The 18,742-nt window shown below is 32.5% G+C and overlaps 1 protein-coding gene and 1 non-coding gene across 3 annotated transcripts in view; both read right to left on the bottom strand.

Moving 5' to 3' along the window:
• Positions 1–18,742, bottom strand: part of LOC131842191 (ubiquitin-like protein 3) — a 148,735-nt gene that overhangs the window by 10,977 nt on the left and 119,016 nt on the right. For both annotated transcript variants that reach the window (XR_009357479.1, XM_059190725.1), the window contains exon 2: positions 4,670–4,778. Coding sequence is in view for 1 of the 2 variants with exons in the window: in XM_059190725.1 (XP_059046708.1) it covers positions 4,670–4,778 (109 nt within the window). In the remaining variant the exon portion in view is untranslated. The remainder of the gene's footprint in view (positions 1–4,669; positions 4,779–18,742) is intronic.
• Trnar-acg (transfer RNA arginine (anticodon ACG)) lies at positions 7,610–7,682 on the bottom strand. Its single transcript has one exon. It is a non-coding gene; the product is annotated as a tRNA-Arg (tRNA).

Below are 18,742 nucleotides of genomic sequence, written 5' to 3'. Positions count from 1 at the left end.
GCAATCCAGTAAAATATCGTATTTAAATCGGTTGTTTTACTATATTTCGACTAAAAATACTTACAATTATAGTAACTTTGTATACATAGATATGCATTAAAATATATAAAATGTAAACAAACATAGATACTGAAGTAGGTATCTATATACGATATCTATTCCACTTAATACCTGTGGGAACCAGCGGACGCGATAACCATGACCTAACCTGACTGTAGAATTATATATAGAATATTAGCTGATATCCGGCACATAGCTACCGCAGAATAAACTGAAATTACAGACACGTTCTTAAAAATATTCAGCACAGCAAGCTTTCTTCCTTCATCAGATTTATACTAAGTCTTTTATAACTATTTTTTTAAATATAATAGGTACTATACTAGCTGACTCTTTACCTGGTTTAATCGTTGCCAATATATGTAACATGAATAGCACTTTGGACACGTCATATGCCGCCCTTGGATTGCCATTACTAAGGACTAAAATGTCATATAATTATACTGGAACTTCATAGCATTTGCGCAAGTACACAGTAATACGCTGAATAATACACAGTAAAACAGAATTTTATTACTATGAGGTCAAAGTCAGTAGTTATATAATATACAAACAAGTATATATTTATTTTTATGCAAATTACAGATTTTTTTTTACAAATACATGAGAGACGCTACATGTGTTATTGATAACTCGATAACTTCCGTAGTTTCAGTTGTACTATCAGTTTTGGACTACTGTAAAAATAAAAAAGGGTTACCAATTCAAATAAATTTTATTATATTTCAATATAACCATGTGAAAAAATTTATTTTAATGTAACGTTTTAATAACAATATAACAATCTGTTGCACGGGTTTCCCCTAATTGCTTTGATATTGGATTTTGGCCTTCGAAAATATACAACAGAACTCCTTAACGACATACAACACGAATGTGACTTGAATATCATTCATATAAGTTCCGTATATGAACAAATAAATAGAAACATATGATTACTCTTGTATATACAATCTCATTGTATACTAAGTATTGATTTTCAAAGCTGAAGTCGGAGTTAGTGATCCAAAATCTTCAAATATTTGAGAAATTTAACAGTCAACACTAAAAGATAAGACACGTACAAATTATATTATCAAAGTGAGTCAAAAGTCCTAACATGCCGCCACCCTTAAATTGCCCTAAGGGTTGTACTTGTACACATAAGGCCGTATTGCACACACTACGCAAAATATTCTCACTCCCTCGAGAATGTTGATTGCATCAATTAAGTGTCCGCAATGCGGGCTGGGAAACTTTTGTCTAGCTGTGAGTGCGCTGCAATAGTTAAAATAGTTGGTGTTATTACAGATATGCAAACATCTCATGACGACCTCGATGGTCTAACGGTTTAGCACGTCTTTGGTCGGGGGATCGATTTGGATGTAGTAAAAACATTTGTCTTCATACCTGTTTGAATTGGAGGGTTTTCTGTGTATATGTGCATATCTATTAAATATACTCTTAAATAAGTATATTAGATGCATGTGTAGTACATATAGGCCATGTGAAAATAGATGACACTGTAGGAGTTGTCCAGGTTTTGTTTCGAACTATTCTAATGATTTACTGCTTAATGCAGCACTAGATTCGCTCATTTTCGGAGAAATATCTGTAACAGTTTTAACTACTTTTCTACCATTCCCTGCAGTTGTTACTATTACAGTTATATCTGTACTCTCTATAATTCATCTTTACTTATCTGTTAGAAATTATAAAACATATAAAAACACATTGCTATTTTATTCTTTTTGATCTTCATTTTTAGAGCTCTGTAGCGAAACAGTCGTAGTGGTAGTATTTTATTTATGACCTCGGAAGGAAAGTAAATATAAATTTGTCAATGTTCGTTGCCATAAAATTGGACACGGAGATGCAGATCCCCATGCGCTAAATCTTCAAAAATAAGGGAAAATATTTTCAATGAAGAAATCTTCGCAAGAGAAAATTTTATATGTTTTTTATATTATACTAGCTACTCGTACATCGTATTATACATATAAACCTTCCTTTTGAATTACTCTATCTAATACTAAAAACTGTATTAAAAGTCGTTGCGTAATTTAAAAGATCTAAGTGAACAGACAGCGTAAGCGACTTAATTCTATGTAAAAGATATGAAAACTTTTGTAAGTAAAATTGCTAAGGCATGTACTTTAAAATTTTAATAATTAGTACAGATGATTCCAAATTAATGTAATTCCATTAGATTTAACTCGGTTTCAGAGCCTAGGAAGCTTAAAACTAAACCATGTTCTAATTTTTTTTAAATAATTAAATGATTACTTCTATTCAATTATTATTTTTTATATTAAATTATATATTATAATACATTTTTTGGAGTAAAATTTTGCAATACAATGTACAATATGGTATAAAAGTAACAATTGTACCTTATAATAAAACGATAAATAAACAACGGTGCATATTTTGTCTAGTACAAAATTACACTAGATACTTAGAATTCCATAGTCTAATAAGCTAAACATCGTAGTACTTACTTCCACAGTGGGTACTAAGTATTTTAGTTTCTTGTGAACAAAGGAGCAAATTCACTGCATTGTTTGCAGTATCGTAAACAAGGCCGCTAGTGTTTACTCTGTAGGTAGTACACAGAGCACACTGCACGATACTCTATCGAATTTCAATAGCGCTCACTGCACTAACAGCTCTCATTCGACAACGCCCTTGGTGGCTAACGGTTTACTTCCGATGGTCGCAGGTTTGATTCCTCGCACCGTACAAACATTTGTATTCATGATTATGTATTATAACAATAACTTTGTGTGAATTGTTCAGTTATTATGTGTACACTACATCAGTAACACATTGAGTTAATTCAATTTATATTCGTATTTCTTTATATATGTATGTATATAATTTCTTATATTACATAGGCGGTAGATAAACCCTGGTGTTGGGGCCGTATGCCCCAACACCAGGGCACTAACGTGCGCGTTGCCGACTCTTAAGAAACCTCAATATAACCTTCTTGAGAAACTCTATTCTGTAGTCTCTCTAGAAAACCTCGGCAGGTAGTTTCATTCCATAATCTAAGTGTATGTGGGCGGAATTTCCTCGAAAACAGCACCGTGTGTAGGGTAGTAGTAGTAGGCAGTAGGTTGCAGATTGGGGATGAATTCCCTGTCGATGGCGAGCGTTGCGATGGTAAAAGATAACCGTAGGCATCCTGTCGAAAAATTCTTCTGCCCCAATCTCAAAAGTAGGAATAATTAACAATTGCGACTATTATTCTTTTCAAGTGTTTATAATGCGATAACCTCGCTAACTCTGATCAGATTATGATTGTTCGTCTTTTTAATCTACGACTTCCGTATTTAGGCCACACATTATTGTTTAAGCTTGTAACCGGTTTTTTTTATCAATTATATAAATTACACAATATCCATAACGTAACCTTCATTAAGTAGATATAATTGACCATTTACTTATATTTAATTATCTATCCATCTATACGTATAAATGTAAATGAAGTGTTTGTTTAAAATTTCAAATTAGTCACTTTTTACTGCACGCATATGAAAGTATATAAGTCTGTCTGTTCTTGCTAATCTCTGACACTAGACTTAAACCAGATTTGTCGGGAGAAGCACTCGTATATAGCTAAACGAGTAACACAGGCTCATTTAATTTCGAAATTTTATTTATTTTAATAAAAAAGGCAAATTTCATACGAACGAAGTTGCACATAACAGCTAGTATATAATAAAATTATCGGATTTGATTATTAGATAATTATTTTAATATCACTTAGTTGATTACTGATAAGGTGTGGTTATGTTATAAATTATAGTACATAATGCACTTTACTTGATTGGCTATTGGATAAAGCAATTTGTACGATGTAGCGCGTTATAAATTTAAATTAGTTGTTAACTTACAACTATATTTTATGGGAAAAGTTTTATGGCCACACACGATGAATATCAAGTACATGCGCTAAAAATAGAACCAATCACCAATTCAGACAAACAGGGATATATTTCAACAAGATCAATCGCAACCACAAATATACAAATCAGTACTGTTTCATACTCAATCATAATCATAATTGAATAAAGAATCTGCTTTTTACAGGCTGGCTGATAATCAACATAAACATTTTTGCTGAAAAACAGTAGATGCTTAATGGTTGCTGTTATTTTTTGTAATAGAAAACTTAAAATTGACTGTGTAGTCTCTACAAAAAACTTTATCTGACAGAAAAAAACTTGTTACTATTGTCTTGAAAAAACTATGAGGACATAGAAGGCCAGAATATATTGGTCCTCAAAATTGACAAAATATGAGGTGTTGTCGCGGAGGGCAAATATTGTAGACTCCTCCTCGTTAATTTGTTATATTATTAGGTGCAGGGTTACCAGTTTACGGAAATATATCCAAGATTTAAGGTAAAAATATTATTCTATTCAGTCTATATAGTTCTCATCACAAAATCTCTCGTTTTCCTTGCACCAAGTACTGCAAGTATAAGTCGGTTGTTATGGCGGCTCGTGACCCCAATATTAGTAACTACTGTCTATCTATCTATCTATCAACGCAGACGGGTGTACTACTTAATTATTCTTTAAAATATGTTTGCCATATATAATATTTATTTGAGGCCTACCTTCAGGCCAGTTGTCGTAGACGTGTATCGCGATATCCCCCGCCGAGTCAACAGGACTGAACACGAACTCCTTCGTCTTGCCGGACACCAGAATCAGCCGCAGGTTTATCTGTAAACAAAAAAAAACAACTTTATATTCTCTGACTGAAAAAAAAGTTAACCTAAATAATTATGTTTTAATATATATACGAATGAATAATAAATTATTATTATTAATAAGCTACCCGCTCGCGGCTTTGAAAGGGTGCAATTATTGTACATATTGTTATTGTTTGTCGCTGATAATGTAGCTTTTATAGATGAAATAATTTTTAAGATGCGTTAAAAGAATAAAAAAATATAATTTTACCTCTTTAGAATATTACTTTAGAGGAATAAAATACACATGTACTGTTAATATTATTGCTTTAACATTAAATATCGTTATTAGTAATAATATTGACATAAGATATTAATACAATACATTAATTAGCCTCTGTGAAATGTAAATAGAATCGGGGTTATTTCCGGCTAAATTCGCTATAATAAGTTAAGTGACCTGACTTCTTCCCATTTTCATCCTTCACTAGTACCCCAAAAGTACACCATTAGCAAAAATGGAATCACCATTGTATCATAACAAAAACTCATTGAAAACAAATCATTAGCAAATTCAATCCGGGCTCTTAACATATTTCCAAGAAGGTCCCTACGAAAAGCTTCTGGGAAATTTGTACACCTACGCTTTATAACGATAATGAGGTCACGGCCCAAGATTTCGTAATAATGGATTGAAATAACCTAAGATTTTATATAGGTACATATAATCTTTATTTTTTATTAACTGAATCAGACTAGACTAGGGCTGAAGGCTGAAAATGTTAAAAAACGAAAAAAAAGTTAAACATAGTAGGAGGAAATCCAGCGGAAAAGAAGGTAATTTCCTTTTCACTTCTGTTATATTCTTTTTCTTTTCTAATGGTTTCAATCCAACTATTATTTTAAGTATTTGGTTTAAAAAAAATCGACCCTGGTCTATGGGGTAAATGGTAACTATCGTCTATATACGTAAAATAAACAGCATCACGGACATCATGTCGGCACGTGACGCGCGTACTAATCGTTATGCGGTGCCATACCACGGAAGTACGCTGTCATGCCTTTGTACCCTGTAATTTCGCTGTCATATCTCCCCCTTCAACGGGTAGATACGTTACTTAGCCAGGTACTTGGGGAATTAATGAATAGATAGAAATATAGATTATGTATATTTAAATAGGTGAAATAAACGTTGTATAAACCCTTTCAGAATAGACAACACAAAAAATTAAATGTAATACTGAAAAATGAAAAACCGCGGTAGTTTCGTTTTGGCCCCTATAAAGGAGGGGGCCACTACGGGGCCGTCTCAGATGATATGACCATGTAATGCGAAGTGACGAGGATTATGTGGTCAAAAAAGCCTTAAGACTACCCGAACATAAAAGAGTAGATGACGTCCTCCAGCGACTTGGTGGTCTATGCTGGTATAAGTAAACTTATCGGTATGGAAAAATCGCCCGACCTGACAATCTAGGACAGATTGTCCTGGCGCCGTAAAATTAGGAGAGCCGGCCCCACATACAGTGGGACAAAACTAATATGAAAAAGAGACTGAAAAAAAATGTGTTCTTTTTTTTTCGGAAAAAAAAGAATCTCTACATTAAGCCCCTCGAGCTCTAAAAGCTCGTTTACATCACAAACTCACCTAATTATCTCACTTAGCGAGTAATCGCACATGTGACCTGCAAGTTCTATTCCGGCCGGCCCAGATTAACATGACAAAGCCGAAACACGCTTTATTTTATTTAGTTGGAGAATCTCATTCGAGCCACATTAATATGCATGGAAATGCGATGGACTCGTCGCAACTGGCAAGCTTAGTGTCGCTCATGTAGCGCACGCGGTTCTATCAGGGTTGGCAGGTGTTCCTGTATTATATCTAACCATTTAGTATTTCAGTATTGTGTCCGATATTCTGTATGAGAAACATACCGAAATATATGTGATTTTAATTAGGTATAAAAATTAATAAGCATAAAAATCGTATTGTACATTTAAGAAAATCTTGTCTGTCTTAATTCCTATGTTTTTTTCTGTTATGCAATAAAGTATATATTTGTTTGCTTTTAGTGTAACTATGTCAGTGAAACAAAAAACTTACAAATTGTTATATAGGTAGTTGTCATTGCGCAATTGCATTTTATAGAGTAACAATAAGAAATAAATTATTAAAATGTTCCGCCTGTAACTGTTTGGTTTTTTTTAAAAAAGAACTGGCAACATTTACCATAAGCTAGCCTATGCAACCTTAATGAGGCTTGAATAATTGCGATCGGTAGTTTACCTACGTTTTGAGGTAGAAACAAACTGGAGAAATACATGTGAAAGCATTATTAGCATAGATACATATCGACGTATCCAAGTATTAGTACAAAGTGTAAATAGATTATACTATTTAATAAGAAGCTTTTCACTTGTAGAACTAGGATGACTACATTAATTCATTAATCCAAGGAGGATTACGATTGTCAGTTCTACTACTACTGTAGTACTAGTCAAAATCATAGCACACTGTGACATTTCCGTAGTTGTAATATTTGTGGTAGTTTCTTTACATGTACTATTTATAAAAAAACACATTTTATATGAATATCATTGCCTTCTTTGCATGAATATCATATACGAATAAATAAAATAAAATAAAATAAAAATAAAAAAAAATATATTTATAAAATATATTTTTTAAATTCTTCTTCTACGACATATTAAATCACAGTGTATAGAGCAATATAATATTGTTACTTATATATATATTAAGATTTCTTGACTTGTCACATTGATTTTATTAAAAACCACACATCTTATAACATAATACATTTAACACAATTACAAAAACTAGATAACTAAAAAAAGAACATTCGACCCTGCCAGGATTCGAACCTGGAATCTTCTGATCCGTAGTCAGACGCGTTATCCGTTGCGCCACAGGGCCACATGAAATATTTCTGAAAAAAGCTTACTCACTCGTATATGAGAAACTTTAATATAATTAAATAAATTTAAACAACTTAATAATTAATTAATCAAATATAAAACAGAATAATAATTCAATTTTGTACATAACTAGCGACCTATCCCGTCCGCACGAATTCATTACAAATCTTTGAATTTCTCGACTTGGTCTATAATATAACACGCATGTATTATACATATAAACTATAATTATATATATATATTGAATCAGTCTATGTACTGATAAAAATTGTATTAAAAACCGAACAGACAAGTGACTTTGTTTTCTGGAAAGAAGAACACTTTTTTATTAGTTTAAGCTTTACAGATGATATTTTCTTGAACTAGAGACATTTTTAAAATTATAAGCTCAGTTATATAGGCGCTATTTGATACGGGTTATAAAACATTGATATTTGGGAACAATTTGTTAACATTGTCACAAAAATATAACTTAATAGAAGGCGTGACCATAGGTACTGCAAAGGTAAGATAAAGAATTGTATATTACAGTATTTAATATAAAACAAACAGCTTTTGTTAGATGAAGATTAGAATTACATGAATTAGTTTGGTAGTGAAACGCTTAGTTTTTTATATAAATTGATTTACTTGTACCGTGGATGTATATATATATATATGAGCTATACACAATGTGTTCTTTACAGCACCTACTCTGTGTATAAACATTATACGGATCCTAGTTAGTGGTTAGTCTATCTCTATAGTCAAAATAGTTAAAATTAATACGCCACGTAAGGGTGGCGACGCATAACATATTCCATGTCTGTTGTATATGATATTCAATTTGAATGACTTTTTGTAGAACAAAATCTTGAATTATGACTGCCATAAAACCGTATATTCCGCAGTGCAGCACTGTGAAACCGGATGTCGGTAAGCTACAGCTTCATCCGGGTACACTATAACCGCGTGAATAATGTAGAATTGACTGCTGCAGTGAAAACTCCGTTATTGTCTATGCCTAAAATATAGAAAAATGTCCACCTTCAACGAATTAAATATTAATAGAATTCAATGTGACGACTTCGGTGGTCATGTGGTTTATTTACTCGCAAAATTCATGACAATGATTGTTTGTTATAGTCTGGATGTTTTCTATGTATATTATGTATCATCACATAGTATAAAATAAAGTCGCTGTCTCTGTCTGTCCTTCCCTATGTATACTTAAATCTTTATAATTAGACAACGGATTTTGAAGCTATTTTTTTTAATAGATTGAGTGATTCAAGATGAAGGTTTATATATATAATACGTGTATCCGTCCGAAGCCGGGGCGAGTAACTAGTGTATTTATAAAAAACAAAATCTAAGTATAGCTCTGCTTAGGTTGGGACAGATGGCAATGTGTGAATTGTCCAGGGCTATTATTATTATAGCTTACATACATGTTTGGGCAGTAAATATGTTGATAGCCAGATAATATAATCTGAAAGTGTCTACACACGACCTTATCATAGGTGACGATAAAGGGCATAATTGGAGCATAGAGGAGTGCCTTCTAGATCATCTGGTATCATCATAGACAATAACGATTACGGTTTACGCACACACGAGGCGACCTAAGAAAAGATGTACACAACACTATACGGATATTCCCACAGATTTTAGGGATGTTTAAATTACTTAAAAGCGTGTGTGGGACGCTTTTAAGTAATTTACAAGAATCATCTGTTAATACACTACTAGCGACTCGTCCCGACTTCCCACGGATGCATTAAAAATCTTTAAATTTCTCGGCATGTTCTATACTATAACATGCATTTATTTTATATATAAATCTTCCTCTTGACTCACTTAATCTATTGCTAAAACGCATTAAAATCCGTTGTGTAATTTAAAAGATATAAGCGAACAAACAGCGGCGACAACTTTGTTTAATACTATGTAAAGATAATTTATTTGTATAGCAAATATAATTAAAATTCGTCACATATTTACCGTCTTTTAGTTTGATGAACTGATATAATAATATTTACAAACGCTATCATATTAGCACGATGCGTAACTATTTATTCATAAATTAAAAAGTATATACGCCTTGAAGGTGAGATTTTCATAACTGTGTGAATTAAACAAAATATATTAAAATTATTGTATTTCGACAACGTCTATGTGCTAGCTACTAACTTAGTGCAGTAGAAGACTTATCAGTTATCTAATATTAGAGAAATTCCATTGAGATAAAATCATGTTTGCCACAAAATATAATGAGAGATCAAATACTATAGTTATCCATGGTCTAATAATAATGTGATTGAAACTTACATATTACAAAAATGTTCACAAGCTAGCGCTAATCCCTGCTAATATAAAAAAAAATGTGAGAATGTAAATGTTTGTCTGTTTGTTACATTTCCACCACAAAGTTGAACACATCATAATAAAGTTTGATATGAAGGTAGATTACAAGAGCTGTAGTTAAATTGCAGTCGAAGTTGCGGGTAACAGATAGTGTTATATTATATAAATTAAAAAAAGTAATAACAAACGTCATAATATATCTGTGTGAATACGATTAAGTCGAGCAATACGAATGCCACATCACTCCTATCGCGTTTCATACATTCTGTAAATGAATTAAATTTTCTACAAATCTCAAACACGTAACATTTTACGTAAAGATAGCTGGGTTTCATCAGAATACCTTCATGTAAATTCACGGATTCCCACAGAGATTCGGTGCATTGCTGTGGTTATTTCTGAGTCAGAAATATACCTATACATATGTATATATAACTTTGGGACATTCCTCATGTGGCATTTGGAAGTTACTGACATTTTATTAACATTTGTACTAATAACCTCTGAAATCATATCATCTAATGTTTTACTACTCGCACTATGGAACATAAAATAATTTGTGTGTTAATTTATATTTTTTGTTAACACTATATTATTGGCAACACCGATAACAAATCAAATTAATCGGAGAATCTTATGTAGAGTAGACTCGTCCCTTATCACTTTGGATTTAAATACATGAACGTATATTCTTCCGAAAAACAAGATAATGCCAAACTTACGAATAATATTATAAAGTTTGAATTATTAATGATACATACATACAGATATTAGTGTCAGTCAAGACCTATGTCTAAGATCAAAGTAGTGGTTTATGTTTTATCTTCGTACTGTTTACGACTTAGTGAAAGATTTTAAATTATTTTAACGTCAGAAGAAAACTAAGCTTTGCTCAGAGTAAATAGATTATATATTATGAAAATTGACATTGAATTGCAGTAAATTAGTAGTCTTTAGATATAAATATGTACATAAAAAGAAGGCTGTCAATGTAGACGCAAATTCTGTTATGCAGTCATTTAGGTATGGCTAGGCTTTAAAAAAAATTGTAGTCGTGAACTCATTTGAACTGTCCAAATAAACAACGTTTTGTTCAGCTTTATTTGTGTCGTGTATGTGGACAGTTCATAGTCTAAATGATAGTTAAGTCTTTACTTTGTATCTGTGGGCTAGACAGAAAATACTCTAATCAAAAAGTGAAGAATGAACATAGTCAAAAATTAAAACAAAGGTTAAAATTAAAACGTCGGATATGAGTTGCCCCATCTACTTATCTATATCTGAGGTATGCGATATTAAATTTAACTAAAAAAGATATGTGTTTAAACTTCCATGTTCAAGTAATATGAGTAGTGTAAAAATTTGCGGTTATATAAAAAAAAAACAGAAATACACACACACAGGAATAAAACATAGCCCAATAGATTGCCGCCATAAATAAAACGACAGATATTAGTATATTAAAAAATATTCAGTTTCAAATAATTCGATAATAACCATAGGTCGAGCTGGGGTCAAACCAGTAGGTTACCAACACGATAGGAACCTCTCAGGACAGCTAATTTATTAGCAATGGCTGCAACGTGGGGCGCACTGTATATGCAACTGTTTTGGCAAAGAGCCAGAAAATGCAAGCAACATGGTGCAAACTTTGTTGTTCCGCTATTATTACAGTACACTGGTACACACAGGGATTTTGACGGCATTTTCGGACTTTATTTCATATTAATATCTATACTAATTGTTGTCGTGACTTTGCTCAAGAGGAATTTATCATTAAGTACGTTTCAAGTTTCAAGTAGTAGAAACGCTTTCAGTTTAGTTTAGAATCAAAAGCTTCTGTATTATACATACAAATATTCCTATTGAATCACTCTATTAATTAATGAAACTGCATTTGAATCAGTTGCGTAATTGAAAAGATATAATATAATCGTATAGTATGTATGTATCTACATAAGATATGACTGAATTATTTAATATAGTTTTAAATCAAACATCTGTGCTATCAAAATGTCTTCCATTAAATAGAAAATGATAAGTACAACAAGAAAAGTAGTCCCAGTAGTTCATATATGACCTACATATTCAATTACCTTTGATAAGCAACTTTTAATCGCAATTTTTACACGTGGGATAATAATATTATATTTATGAGCTTCCGATATTTCAACGCTTTTACAAACGTCTTCGCCATTGGTCGACTGAAACAATTATTACGGGCAGACAAATTTGTCTACCCGGTTCCTTAGTATCTATTTTTATTCACAATCACCTTTTTGTGGCCTTTCCTAGAAGTATTTTCTTTCTAATGTTTAAATTTACTAAACAGGATCCATATCGCTGTATATTGAATTTAGATGGTAGCAAGATTAAACATAATACTAACTCAGTAGACATTAAAACGTCTCTCAAAATTATGATACTACTCTTGTGTCAGCTTAGCCGACAGAGCGAGCATCGTGAATATTTAATACAACAATAACGTTAATTATGTCATAATAGAACTGACATTGGACGGCCGGTTACTCTAATTGCGCTGTTGTGGAAGAGAATAACAATTACAAGTTAACCAACTGTCAGTTACTACATATTTACTGCTTGCATTTTTTATGTTTCAATGCATATTTAGGAATTCCAAATAGGTTTTAATTGTTCTTTTGTCTATGGTGGTTATCTTGCGTATAGAAAGATATCATTTTCCGTCAGGTGGAACATCAACTTATGTACTATTCTAATGGTATATAAAAAGCAATTTGAGTACTGAACAAGATTGTTATCAACTACTAATACTTAGTGTGTTTTGCCTTAGATGAACGCGATCATTGCCAGAAAGCTCGTCTTTTCGATGACAAACTAAGCATAATCATGTGCTTCAACATTGATTATAATAGAGATTATTATAGACCATTGATATGGGATAGACGTTTACGAAGTCGTCTGTGTACTGCGTGCGTCTACCTTATCCTTCGCAGTGTTAGTGTCAGTGATTGGGATAAGACAATGAAATTACAGATCACACAATTCAATCACACGGAAGCAGGATATCTTAGTCATCATATTCTAGCACGTCATCAATATCACCATATCACCATTGGTGAAAGTATCGTACTAGAAAGCTAACTCCCCAAGCCACAATACCGGCAGTATTTTGTTTGAATCGACTGTAGAAAAGTTGAGTACTTATAAGGCTTCATTAGCGTCCAGCCACTCATATAAATTAAATATGTTAGTTTCTATAATTATATATGTAGAAATCACATTGATATTTGTATAAAAAACTCCGTAGTACTATAAATGGCATACGAGTTGCTTTATATAAATACAATCCTAGGTATTGATGTGGGTTATGCTGTCAAGATGAAACATACTTCAGTTTTTTAATGCCACTCTTGGCTATAATGGTATTAGTTATATAGGATTTAGGATTAGCTATGCAGTCGTTACCACGACAAGGGACAGATAGACAGTTACAAATAGCTAAGTGGGTTACTATAACCATTTATTATGGATATCTGACTTATTTCTAAATGACTAAATAATAAGTTATAATTTATGTAAATAAGCCCTTTTACAGAAAAACAATAAAGGCCTGGGTTGTATAGCGGTTAGGACACTAACAAACATTTGTGTCGATAAGTATGGTTTTTTGTATTTATCTGGGTGTTTCGTATGTATATTTATATACTAAAGTACTCCTATCAGTTATTTAGTACTCATAAAATAAGCTCTGGTTGGCTAGGGACTAGATGACTAGACTAGATGGCACTGTTGGATGGATTGTCCAGGGTAATTATATATTTTTACTATACATATATCCCAACTATACTGTCTGTTTTTTACTAGTAAAATTTCAGCAAGAATATCTTAATAGCTTTAGCGGTAGATTCTAGAAATGTTACCACTAGTAAAATGCCTCACTCTTGTCTAAAGTTGCTAGTTTGTCCCCTATACTATATAAAAAAAAAACTAGGCGTAGGTTTACACGAAGACCTAATGACGGGTGCTGGACGTTAATTTGTTGATCAATCAAATCTTTAACAAATACTTTTATATCAGTTTCTGAATGAGAAAATAATCGAAACGTTCTGCTACGGTTTCATTTAGGGACACCAACACCGCCGACCGTCTGAGCTATCGTAGTGAATTATCTATTCTGAACGCTTTGAAACTGTCCATTTTGTGCGCCATATTAAAGTTTCTTCGACCTTGCAAGGGTTGTAAATCCTATACAGTAGTTTGATGATGTAATAAAACTTCTAGTTTAAGCTTCCTTTATTAGCTCAGTACTAAACCTATGGAAATTTAATTACTGAACGACACACTTCAGGTGTTTTATTATTATAGCTAATTACAAAGATACGGAAAATGTTGTTAGATGTATATTGATAAAAATAGTATATTCAAAATAGTTTAAAAATATTATAAAAATATAACTCTAAATATGTTACACATAGTCCAAACCTAAGCGGATTTTGTGCCATGGTTGAAATCAGTAACTCCCTTCCTTACACAGTCTAGCTATTTCTTATGTAACACTCTTATCATTCCTGCATATTACACGGATACTAAACATCTGATAATATCATAAAAACACCTAGAAAACTATAAAAAGTCATATCCATATGATATTTTGAACCTGTGACCATCGGAAGCAACATACTATCACATCACCGAGGTCATGTATGCCATCAGGTATATTCATTAAAAGTATAAATATTATCATAAACCATTTATACTATATATATATGTGTAATGGATAATCGACCAGAGTACGTTCACCATTTTATAAAACATCTTTGCCACTAGGAAACTCCTTAAGATTTAATTTGGTATAAGGATTGAGCAAGTGGGATCTCATTTACTTTAAAGTTCTTTATTCTTATTTCTCGGTCTATTAAGATAACAATGGACAATCGAGTCGGAGGCTGGAGCAATGGACTCAGCCCGAGATAATCACGTTTCGTGGCAAATGAATTCTCTAGGGAACTTGAGACCAATGAGAATAGAATCAATACGAGCACTTAAAAGCTCTTTTCAATAAACTACCGCTCCTACTACCATTACGAGCGTTATCCAAATAAAAGTGTTTTGCTGGCAAATAAAGATTATAATTATCCCAGACGGAGTAGCAAAGACATTCAACTGGTCACGTTGTGTTGACCGCAATACTTGACAAGCCCATATTTCGCTGAGTATATTTGAATCCGGGAGCAGTCTATGGCTGTGCCGTCTCTCAGATTGATTTTTAGTTTGATATCGGTGTTTCCTTCATCGGAGAATGAGTTAGAAGTATAATGTAAAACACATTACTTGTGGCAGCCAGATTCGAACTCACTTTTGGGTGTAAGTTAGCCAACCATAAGATTACCACGCTCTCAATAAACTAAAATATATTTAATGTTTTTTGAAACGATTATTTCAACGGTCAGCTAAATAAAATTCAATTTTAGAAATATCTAAGGAATAGTACAGTTAGTCGTTATCTGTCAGTTTGAGAGTCCTCGTCGTTAAAGGCAACGTAGTGTCTACGTGAGCTGGTTTTTTATTTGCGACGTATACGTATACATAGATACACATATATACATACGAGTATATATTTTCTTTTTAATAGTTTTATTACAAATTACGTGACTGTTAACTACCTACTTACGTAACTTTGTATGACAGCTACGACATGATATAAGGAAGAAATAAAATGGACTCCAATCTTGAAGATTATTTCAAAATATTTATTTCGACACATACAAACATATTTCAGGTTAAAAGGATTTGCCTTTTTCATAAAATTTTTATTACTTAGTAGATCTTATGGATCTCTTTTTTGTCGATGTATCAAATATAAACATTTTTAGGTATGGACGTAGAAAGTTAGGGTTTAATATTTGTTATAAGTACTCAAACTAACAATGTGAATCGCTTATGGGGTATTCCATAATAATATATCATAAGTAAACCAGAACCATAAGTAAGTACCAGAACCAAAAGATTATATACTTATACAGACTACTAGTTTAGCGTGACTTTGTCTGCGACTCATTTTCCCCGTTCTTGCAACACTTCTCATTGCCGCTCCGCTCCTATTTATTGTAGCGTGATGTTTATATATATATATATATATATATATATATAGCCTATAGCCTTCCTCGATAAATGGGCTATCCAACAATAAAAAAAAATTACAATCGGATCAGTAGTAATCGAGATTACCTCGAATATCCCAACTTTACCTTTTCATAATATTGTATAACGTTGATTATTTCATATATATAAATTCTAGTAATATAAAATATGTAAATTTATAGCACTTTCTTGCATCATTATTATAACATGACTACTATTTATATAAATGCGCAGTGCGGATAATGACGTGGAAAAAATAGTTCCGTTTCATATATTTTAGATAATGTAGCTATACCTAATATATGATCGTTTTCTAAGCACAGCTCTAGGGCATACCCTTAGCGGTATTTTTCTGGTGATAGTTCAATAAATAAGGGCGTGCTTGACCGCCCACTGACAGGCCTTGGGCATTTGGATGTAGTAATGATAGACTGGGGAGAAATGAATCGTTTTTTAGCGTTAAAAATGTCGGTCATCTAGTATTGAATTCTCGTATCTTTAATAAATAACAAATATACCAGCATACACATACTTTCGTATGTGTATGCTGGTATAATAAAGTTGTTTTAAAATGTATTACTACAAATACAACAAAATAGACACAAACTTTGTAAATTCGAGGTCAAAATCAGTGGCACTATACCATAGGGTTACTCTTTAACTACTTAAAATTTTACAGATTTGTTATTTTTAATTTTCAGTAGACAATGCCTTTAATTAAAACTCACCCTCCGTTAATCAACTTAATCTCTTTTAAAAACCATTGTTATTTTTGTTTTTCGCCTACATTACGTACACATAAAGGCAAAACTCGTGTATTTATTTGTAGTAGTTAGGATGTTTTATGGATCCGATGGAACTAATACATTAGGATTTGCTGTTTCGGTGTAGAAATCACGTCGTCGCCTAAATTCATTAGAATAATGGAATAAGACTTTATTTTGAGACTAGAATTTTTCATTAAAATTCAAATCATGTGCATGTGTTTAATTGTAGCATTTACGATTGAGTTAAGAAGGATAATGGTTGTAATATCGAGTTTGTGGATTGTTTATTGCTCTCACATGACGAAAACCCATGTTAATACTCATACCAGTATTAACATCGTTATACAGCTATGACGCGCTTGTCATCCTACTGCGGCTGCGCGCGTGCAATATTGTGCATCTGTGGCGCATTATGTTTGGGCGGGAAAATAAAAGGAGACAAAAATGGTTTCTTCTGCAGACATACTGATTAATTGTTGTGCTCTTAATTAATAATTATTTTATACTATTGTTTATAATATTTATGTCTGCAATCCCTTTTATTATAATAAAATACCTATATACAACAAACCTGAATATAAATACAGCCCCCAGTAACATACCTAACACCCATCATACCTACTTTTCCTGTAATTAACCACGATAATTTCCAGGCGTGACCGCGTAGAGGTCGATCCGACATGATAATTGATAATGGATTCCACTAGTTCCCATTATTAATAATCCTACCCCCATGTATGTTTCTATTAAAAAACCTATATTTAGCCGATTTTCATCGAGTGAAACTCACTAACGTTAATAATGTAGGTATTTGCTCCAACTGGGTCAAAGGCAAAACTGGGTAAAGGTAATCTTCCACTGACATTTAGGTAGTAGGTTCTATTTTTACTACTGAATCAATATTCTGGTTGAAAGATTATTTTATTGCTATGCAGAATATTAGATGACAGATATATTAATTGTTTTAAATCATTACGTTAAAACCTTTGTACTTAGTGTATGAACACAATGTAATCTTGATGGTCCAGCAGTTTAGAACAAGCACATATTTGTCGGTATCGCGGGTTCGAACAATATAATACAAGCGGCTGAAGCAGCATCTGTAATCCTAAGTTACATTTGTCTGTCTGGGTGTTATTCTACAGGGTTTACCATAGTGGGCATATATACAAAACTGAATATAATAAAATTATTAGGACAAAGTGAAAATTTAATAATAATTTTTAACCTTCATACAAACACAAAGAGCGCTGTCATGTAATTAAGTATGAAAAGAAATTTCATTTTCATATTTTCACTTTGGTTCTTATTACATGTAATTCAGTTTCATGATTATAGTTCATGGTTCTCAGTCTCATATACCAACGATTTAAGACGCAACCTTGTGTAAATATACAAAAAAAATTACGAACTTCTATTAGTATTTCCTTAGTTAACTATTCAGTTCCGTTTAGTTTTAAATTATACGACGTTGTATCGGTTGTCCAGGTTTTTCAATATATCTATAATATGAAGGTACTTCACTAGTCGGTCAACTAGTCCACTCATCTAGCTACAAATCTACATCCCACCTTCCACAACCTCGCCTTTGAATAAGAAATTGAATGTCGATAATAGCTAACAACATACGACCTCAAGTCTAGACTGGGCAATCGATTAATACGAAATGCTAGCTTGCGTCACCACAACTTTCACTAAGGAAAGCTGTTTGTATTTGCTTCGTCAGCCTTATGATGCGACGTGTGGCGGCATTCGACACCAGTCAACTTTACTTGTTCTGCGGAAAGGGGATTATTAGTAATAATGGACTATTTTTTTTTAT

Source organism: Achroia grisella, unplaced genomic scaffold (genome assembly GCF_030625045.1).
Source record: "Achroia grisella isolate CSIRO2021 unplaced genomic scaffold, CSIRO_AGI_Agris_v1 utg215, whole genome shotgun sequence".
NCBI classification, from domain to species: domain Eukaryota; kingdom Metazoa; phylum Arthropoda; class Insecta; order Lepidoptera; family Pyralidae; genus Achroia; species Achroia grisella.
The sequence above is the reverse complement of the archived record's forward strand: the minus strand, read 5'-3'. Positions and strand labels throughout refer to the sequence as shown.